At 39.7% G+C, this 9,643-nt stretch overlaps 1 protein-coding gene across 1 annotated transcript; it reads left to right on the top strand.

Moving 5' to 3' along the window:
• Positions 1 to 3,647: 3,647 nt before the first annotated feature.
• On the top strand, positions 3,648 to 4,469 carry LOC149203740 (uncharacterized). The gene has a single exon (XM_089401964.1). The coding sequence runs from the start codon at positions 3,648 to 3,650 to the stop codon at positions 4,467 to 4,469; it is 822 nt and encodes a 273-aa protein (XP_089258090.1).
• Positions 4,470 to 9,643: the final 5,174 nt, after the last annotated feature.

Here is a 9,643-nt window from a genome sequence, read left to right as displayed (position 1 = left end):
ATGGAGTTGCAGGTTGGAGAAGTCCACCATGGTCGGGTGGTGTATGGAACGTTGTGCATGGAGGCGCTTAGAAGAACCATGATAGTGACCTTACTTGAGGACGATAAGGGTCGCGTGGTTAGGCTCGCAATCCATTACACGACTCCCTCTCAGATTTCAGATGTAAAGAAACTTTCAGTGGCCTGCTATTGCCAATTAATAGAGATTTCAGTGGCCCGCTGCTATTGATTACTAGAGATTTCAGCTGTGCGTGATTTCAACTCTGTTAACAGAGGTCCGGACGAGAAGAAATAGAACGTGATTTCAACTCTCTTAACAGAGGTTCGAAGGAGAAGAAACAGAAGGAGATCATAGTCGCACCCTCCTATTCATCTCTTTGATAGAGGTTAGGTTGACACCACACCAGTACATGCACAGAGCCATCTGTGCACCTGATGTCCTAATTTGGTGGTGTGTCGTGTGATATATTAACTAAGTAAACATTACCAAACATTACCAAGTATCCACATAACAAATATTTAATGTTTATTAATTAATGCTAGCATTAGTATTCATTTTCAGAAATTCATTGAATCCATAAGTTAAATGAAGATTTATCATAAGTTTTCCCAGATCCTAGCCTTGATATGAGGCCAAATAAGATCTCTAAAATTATTAGTGGTCGAAATAGCGGTAGAAATTTCATATTGGTTAAAAAAAAGTGATTTATGGAATATAAACTTGAAACTTAGGTTAATGAATTTCGTTTGTTGCTTGGTTTCTGTGCCTATTATTGAAAATGCTACAAATCGATTACAATAGTCCTACTGCCCTGAAGGGGCAGGGACTAATAAGTTGAAGGGAAAAATTTAGGGTAGCAAGATTATTGGAAACCTCTAGTAGAAGAAGAAAAAATTTATGACCTCCATTGTTAAAAACACTAGCAAAAGAAAAGGAAAAACTTGAGACAAGTTGTAAATAAAACAAGAAAAGGTGAAAAGCCTTAGACTTGTGCCGGAGAAGAATTAAAAACATTTGTAATTAACATATTCCAAAACGGGAATCTTACCATCAAGTTATAAAATCTCGAAGGGACAGAGAAAATGACACCACTAACCCTTGCAAGAACATTGCAACAATGAGATATGGTGACTAAAGAGAATCCCTTGTATTCTTTTAACCAAAAGACACAGAAGAGCTAAATCTCAGTCAAAATGCAACGAAGCGAGCAAGAGTTAAACCAAGATCAAAAATGTTCTACGTGAGCACAAGGGACCACAAGAAAAATTGTAATAAAATGTAATAGGGTTAGGGTTTAATAATCTTTCTTTTCAACTACCTTCGTGTGTAATGATTCAATGGAAGAACATCTTCCAATCGCCTAACATATAATTCAACCATATAGAATAATGACAAGGGGCTTTAATATTCTAGAATATTTTTAGTAGTATATGCAAATAATATGTTGAAATTTATCTCCAATGTAGTTATGCTCTTTCCTCTTTTAATAAAATTAACTAATTAAAAAAATGACATACAAACAAGTCTCATATGAAATGAGTGATGGTTTTTTCGACATATCTTATTGATAAATCGTGATATTGACCCATGGTATTGTAACAAATCCTATTTAGAAATTAAGAATCTATATGGTAATCTTCGTATATAGGAATCTTATTGAAGTTTCTTTAAATATATATATATATATATATATATATATATATATATATATATATATATATATATATATATATATATATATATATATGTTTAACTTATATATTAATTATTTTTTATAGTTGAATATTACAAATATTATGATGGGAAGGTGATATGGAGTGGAGAAAGCTATGAAAGCATTCAACTAGGGTTAGGGTTTCGAAACGGGCCGCTTCTGGCAGTCCTGTACGTAGGAAAGAGAGCAGGGGAAGCCTGAAGCCTCTCAAATCTGATCAGAGAGGCAAGGTGTGCAGAGATGAGAGGAGTACGGGGGTTTGAAGGGAAGCAAGATTGATAGAGAAATGGCGGACAAGGATGGGAGGGGAGAGATCCCCTCCTATAAAAATGTAGTGGTAGGTGAGACAAGCAGAAATGGGGTGTACAGAGGTACTGACAAAAGAAACAAGGAGATCCTGGTCATGGGGGCTCGTTGGCAAGCAGGGCTGGGAAGTAGATGCCTGCCCAGAACAATGGAAAAACCCAGGTTTGTAATCCCTAACAATAAACTTGAAGAATATAGAGGATACATGAGAGATCATGCTATGATTTGTATGTTTGTGGGGACCTGGCCATTTGAGAAGGATTTAGCCAAATGGATACAAAATAGATGGAAGCCCAAGGGACAAATAGACCTAAAACTAAGAGCAAAAGTTTTTTTTTACGGTTATTTTTGCTAACCTGGAAGATAAGGATAGGATTTTTGAGGGAGGACCCTATTTCCTGAACAACATTGGTCTATTTATGAGGCACTAGGAGGAATGCTACAACCTAAACAAAGTAAAAATGCTAGCGGCGCCTATCTGAGTCAGACTGTTTGGACTTCCGATCGAGTTCTGGGATCCAAAGATTCTGGAAGGAATAGGAAACACGATCGGGACATTTGTTAAAGTAGCTGAGACCACCAAAAGAGGAAAATATACATCCTATGCCAGGATCTGTGTATACATGAATATCAGAGAACGACTTCTGGAATATATCGAAATAGAGTACCATGATGAGGTCTGGTAGCAACCAGTGGATTATGAGCATATCCCATTCTGATGTAGAAGATGCCACGAATATGGTCATCTCTTTAAACAATGCCCCCTAAATGTATCTAGAGTAGCAGCAGAAAAGGGAGAGGAGGAGAAGAAGGAAACAAAGGCAAACAAGGAGGACGACGAAGGGTTCACAAAAGTGCTTACCAGAAGGAAATCTCAAAAAGGATCATTTCCTCTAAAAACATCTATCAAAACATCCACCAGAGAAAACCAAAACAAGTTTGGGGTACTACAGGAAGAGGAAATGGAAATGGAAAAGGAAGACAGTGAAGAGGAACCAGTGGAACCTTTAAAAGGGGATAAAGGAAAAGACACGATGCAAACAATTTTAGAACATGAGAAGGAAGGAGGAAATATGGGAACCCCCCAAGACCAAACCCAAATGGAGATAGATCCACGAAAGGGCAAAGGAAGCGAAGAAGAACAAGTAATGAAGAGACTTCTACATGAATGGCGGCATCTAGATGAAAGATTCATACTGGAAGAACAAAAGAAATTATACAAGGGCATGTTCCAAAAATATAAGGAGAAAGGAGGGGCAACCATAGGAAATCAACCAAAACAGCTAGAAGTGCAAGGAGGCCAAGGCACAGAAATGAGTAACACCGGAAAAGCAGGGAGAAAAAGAGGAAGAAGACCTATGAGTGAAACCATCCAAATGGTTGGAGATATGATAGTCAATTCAGGAAGAGTTATACCTCTTTCAGAGGTATTCCAACAACCCCTTAAATTGTTAAAATGATAATTACAACATGGAATATTAGAGGGCTAAATAGTAAGGGGAAACAGAGATATCTGAGAGACAGATTGAAAAAAGATAAACCTAGTATAATGATTATTAAAGAAACAAAAATTAGTGAACAAAAATTGAAAGAGATAATGAATAAATTTCAGCCTCATTATGAAATAATGGGTCAGGATGCTATAGGTAGTGCAGGGGGCCTGGCAATTCTTTGGAACCCAGAGGAAGTTCAATTTGAAAATTGGGTAAGTGTGCCTCGAATTCTTTCAGGAAAATTCAAGAATATAGGTTCTCGGGAATGGGTCCTTCTCACTGGAGTATATGGCCCCCATTTAACGAGAGAACGCAGGAGCTTTCTTCAAAATGTGGGAACAATCCAAAGTTTATTCCCAGATTCACCATGGATTATAGGTGGCGACTTCAACATGATCACATGCCATGAGGAAAAACGAGGAAGTTTGAGAAGAACTGAGCCAGACAAGGAAGCTTTTGGCGATATGATATCGGAACAAATACTGGTGGACATACCTACTACAAATGGGATGCATACATGGAATAACAAAAGAGAAGGTATAAACCAAATTGCTTCAAGACTAGATAGATTCCTAATATCTGAACAAGTAATAAACAGAGACATATTTTTTGAAGCAATGATCCTACCAGGAATGGGTTCAGATCATTGGCCAATCATACTAGAAATTGACATTAAGGCCAGTCCAAAAAATCATCCTTTTAGGTTCAAGGCCTTCTGGCTCAGAGATCAGAAGTTCATGACAAAAGTGGAGGAGTGGTGGAATCAGAGCCAGCAAAGAGGAAGAAGCAGAATGCAGACCTTCCAATTAAAATTAAAAGAGCTCAAGGAGAAGATCAAAAAATGGAATAGAGAAGAATTTGGGAACATATTCAAAGACCAACAGCTCTTAAACCAGAAAATGGAAATCTTGCAGCAAGAAATAATATCAGATGGCAGAAGTGAGGAACGAATCTGAGAAGAAGGGATATTAATAAGCCAAATAGAAGAAAGAAGAAAATAGGAGGAGATTCTATGGAACCAAAAATCAAGAGTGAACTGGCTTAGAGAAGGAGAAAGAAATACAAAATTCTTTCATCAAGCCATGATTCAACACAGACAAAGAAACCGAATTTTCTCCATCACAAATGAAGATGGACGATGCCTAACCTAGCATTTGGAAATGGAGAAGACTCTAGTAGGTCACTTCAAAGACCTCCTTACGGAACCCCAAGTGAATAGAGGAGTAGCTATTGGAAGGATCTGTAATGAGATCCCAAAACTGATCACCAGAGATCGGAATCTAGCCCTTATGAGAGTTGCAACCCTAGAGAAAGTGGAAGAGATTGTGAAAGGGATGAAGAAGAATAAAGCTCTAGGACTGGAAGGATTCACAACGGAATTCCACCAAGAGGGCTGGAAATTCTTTGGGCAAGACATTTTGGAGGTGTTTGAAGAATAGCGACGAAATTAGAAGGTATGTCTTGGTCTAAACTCAACCCTCTTGTCTCTTATTCTTAAAACTGCTAACTCTGATACTGCCCAGGGTTTTCAACCCATTTCTCTATGTAATGTAATTTATAAGATTATTGCCACACTGATAGCCAAGAGATTGAAGCCAATTCTGTCAAGCATTATCTCTCTGAAACAAAATGGGTTTGTGGAAGGGAGACAAATCCTTAATGGCTTAGTGGTATCTCAAGAGGTGGTGCACTCCTTGAAAATCAAAAAGGAAGCGGGCATGATGATCAAACTGGATCTCTCAAAGGCATATGACCGACTGAACTGGGATTATCTGAGATCAGTTTTAGCGGCTTTTGGTTTCTACAATAGGTGGATACAGTGGGTGCAAGATATGATCTGCACGCCAAACTTCTCCATTCTCTTAAACGAAACGCGAACTTCAACCTTCAACGCCACAAGAGGACTGAGGCAAGGGGACCCCCTGTCCCCATTTTTATTCATCATAGCAGTAGAAGGACTGGGTAAATATATCAAGAAAGAACTGAGAGAAAGGAAAATTAAAGGGTTAAGGTTATGGGGAAACAAGCTACCGATCACCCACCAGCAATTTGTAGATGATATTATGCTTTTCTGCGCAGTCTCCCTAAGAGAAGTAAAAAGAATAAAAAGGACTCTTAACCTTTTCATGGAAGCTTTAGGCACTCAAATCAACAAGGAAAAATCATGTACATTCCTTTCAACACTCCAGGTAACGTTAAATCCTTCTTGACTAGAATTTTGGACTTTCTCTATGGAGACTTACCCACAAAGTACTTGGGAACCCAAATAGCCCTAAATCCGCTAAAGATGGCTAGCTGGCATCAAACCATAGAAAAACTCAAGAACAGACTCGCAAACTGGTCCTTCTAAACCTTGAATATAACAGGAAGAACAGTGCTTCTTAGATTGGTCTTACAAGCAATTATCATCTACCCTCTATCGACAACAGCTGTTCCCAAAGGGGAATGCACAAAAATGGTGGATATATTCAAGAAATTCATTTGGGGAGAGCCACAACAACAAAAGAAATGGGCCCTGATATTGTGGAAGGGCCTGGGAAAAAATAAAGTAGAAGGGGGATTGGGGCTGAGAGACCCCTATATCTTGAATCATATAATGGGAGTGAAGCTGTGGTGGAGATGGATGTATGGAGGAGGAGACCTATGGAAAAGAATCTGGATGCAAAAATACAACATGACCACAACTATTGAAGATCTCCTAAGACTTGAAGAAACACAAAGAGGATCTACAATATGGAACTTGGCCAGTCAAAACAGAGACATTATCTCCAAACATGCATTTTGGGAAATCTGGAACATAAATTCGGCTAAATTCTAGGAAGAAGCTTGGCAGCAAAGAGGAAAACTGAATGAAATGGAGGGCCTTATAAACACATGTCAGAGGGCAAAAGAGGAAGGACTAAATTATGTAAGAGATTACTGGAATGAAGAAAGATAGGAGGAAACCTGGAGAACTTGGAAGGATCCGGAAGTGTGGGATAGAAACATTGATACTGATAAAAGAGAGCTATATAAAAGAGAAATGAAGTCTAGGAGAATAATTACCAGAATAGGTCTAGATATATTGAGATGGGGTAAATCCATGAAAGGAACCTTCACGATCAAAGAAGCCTACCATCTAACCACGAAGCAAGGGCAAGATGAAAATGCATCCATTTGGAAACAAATATGGTAGAGTCATTGGTGGCCAAAAGTAACTATGTTTTTATGGCTAGTACGTAAGGGTCGCACTCCCACAGGGATCAGCTTCAGAAACGTGGAGTCCATGGACCCCCCAGATGCTGTCTATGTAAACAAGCCCAGGAAACACAAGAACATCTTCTAAACTCATGCCCTTACACTCAAAAGCAATGGGAAGAAATCAACAAGCTTTTTGGTAAGACAAATAGAGATCCTCACAACATTAAAGAAACTATTAATCAATGGGGACGAGGCCAATTCCTGAGCTCGGTGGCTAGAAGGGCCTAGAGCCTAGCGGCGGGCTTAAATATGTGGATGATTTGGAAAGAAAGAAACCAAAGAATATTTCAAGATAAAGAAATACCTCTAGAACTGATCTGGAAAAGAACCCAAAGCCATATAAGAGAAACCATCCTAGTGGAAACCTGGAACCAAGAAGATTGGAAAACAACTCCGGAGGAAGGAAAGATCTTGGCATACCTTCAAGTAGAACAAGGAATGGTTCACCCCCAGAAGTAGAAAGATCGAGTAACTATCATCCATAGCGCTGCCAATTTTAGGCACCCTCAAGATGGCTTCATCAAACTGAGCTTTGATGGAGCCTGCAAAGGAAATGTAGGGCCAGCAGGGTTCAGAGGCATTTTCCAGGATCATCAAGGGCAGACAAGATGGGTGTATGCAGATCATGGGGGTATTATGAGAAACAACGAAGTAGAACTGATGGAAATTTACCAAGTATTAAGAATAGCGATCTGAAATGGATACAAAAATCTGGAAATAGAGGGTGACTCAAAGCTAGTGATAGAGATGCTCAGAAAATTGAATAATGGCAAGGATTGGGAAAAAGTAGCGCAGAGCTGGAGGATGGTAGGCCTAATTCAGGACATGGAAATGCTCATAAAAATAATCGACTATAAGATCATCAATCATGTCAGAAGGGATGGTAATAAGGCAGCGGATTTCCTTACTAATTGGGGATGCAATGAACAAGGGGGTAAGGTCAATAGTATATGGCCGATGCATGCGGAAGAGCAAAGATGGGAGCCCCTCAAAGTAATCATTACACATGACAATAATGCAGACACAAACTTAAGGTAGTACATACAAGTGGCCCCCGATCGGGGTGAGAGACTGGGAAAATATGGGTGAAAGGATCATGAAGGGGAAAGGTTGGCAAGGTCGGCCACCAAACATTCCCATAATACAACATGACGCGCGGGTAGCATGCAGCCAGGATAGAATCCCAAGGAATAGAGGTGACAGGGGAGTGGGGGAAGAGATAGCAAGAATCAACGGCAAAAGAATGATGGGACACTGGACAGGTGGGAGGTGGCTAATAAGGGTGGCGAAAGGAGTAAGTGGGATCATTATGTAGCAAAGGAAGGAGACGATAGGAGCGCAGCGTGAACTGGTTTCTTCTGAGGTAGAGCAAAGGTCCGGATATGTTTTCGCAAAGCTAAATCTTGTATTTTTTTAATCTTAGGTAGTATGATGGAAGAGGTGGCCGAGCTAGGAGTAGCAGAGAGAGGGAGAAGTATGCAAGAGTTGGCAATATCCCTTGTAGCTCGCAGTAAGGAGGTGGAGGGTGGCAAGATGAAAAATTCAGAGGAAGGGTCCAGCATGGGAAGGAATCGTGAAAACCAGGGTAAAAACCTGCTGGAATTCTGCAAGTGTTGTGCTCACGGGCAGCCTAAGGAGGATAAACAAGCAATCTGGGAGGTAGAGAAGACTACAGAGAGTACTCACTTGTGAAGGCCAAGGGGAGGAAAGCCTGGGAGTAGCCAGACCATCGAGAGAACTTGGAGTGAGGAGGGCATAATTTGGGAGAAGGGAACTCAGGAGACAGGAACAAAAGAAATTGCAAAGAATCTAACCTTTGTTGTTGGCCATGGTAAACAAGCAGCTCTAAGGAGCAAAATGGCGTGCCTTGGACGAGGTAGTGGGCATGGTGGAAGAGGTCGGTCTAACTAGACCGGTCGCAATAACCCAGTGACCTCAACACCTGCTCCTTAGAGACACAGTCAGAAAACTATGAGGAAAACTATTCAAGAGGTTGAAATGGCGTACAAAGAAGGCACTAATCAGGATATTCGCAAGCTCATTCAGGAATTGGAAGAAAATGTAATGGAAGAAGATTCGGAACCTGAAATGGAAGAATGGGGGGACCTCATTCTGGACCCGAGAAACACCAGGGGACGAGTGACGTTATACAAACAGGCCTTGCACATTTACTAGGTGCTGAAGCGCTTACTCGCCAAGGCGCTGGAGAAAGTTGTAGGGGAAATGGCGGAGCTGGCCCAGGGTATGCCTAATATGAAGAAGGAAATGAAGAACTTTCAAATCACAATGATTATGCAAGGTAGTAAGCTGGACAAAATCTAGCAACAGCTGAAGGAGTTTACTCCAGCCAAAAGGGAAGTGGCAGCAACACCTGAGATTGTGGAAGATTGAAAATTTAGTCCTTGCAGCTGTTTATCATGTTTGTTTTTTGAGTATAGTATTCCATTTTATTGTTAGTTTTCATGACTGTTAGGCATACATTTAGCGTTTTTTGTTGCGAAGCTTATTTAGTGTGGATTGATAGACTTATTCATTTTTGCTACTGGATGGCTTATAATAATTTGAGGTGGCCAACAGACCCGGTTTCCCATATGGGCGGGTTGAGGCCACCAAAACGATGTATATGGCTTAACCTGGTTTTATGTGAATAGAAAATGAAAGGTACTACCGTAACTTACAAAAAAAAATATTGTTTATAGTTAATTATAACGATAATAATAATAGTTTAAAATAAAATTATAATTTAGGTTGTTTTATATTCCATCTTATTTTAACAACATAAAATGTATTATCGAATAAATTCTTCAATTTTTATTTTGTACTATGGTTGAGTTATTTGTTACTAGGAACTAAAATATAAAATGATTAATTTTATGACCTTGGTTAATTT

Source organism: Pinus tabuliformis, chromosome 2_1, assembly GCF_031772625.1.
Source record: "Pinus tabuliformis cultivar Carrire ecotype Pingquan chromosome 2_1, CPIR1, whole genome shotgun sequence".
NCBI classification, from domain to species: Eukaryota; Viridiplantae; Streptophyta; class Pinopsida; order Pinales; family Pinaceae; genus Pinus; species Pinus tabuliformis.
The sequence above is the reverse complement of the archived record's forward strand: the minus strand, read 5'-3'. Positions and strand labels throughout refer to the sequence as shown.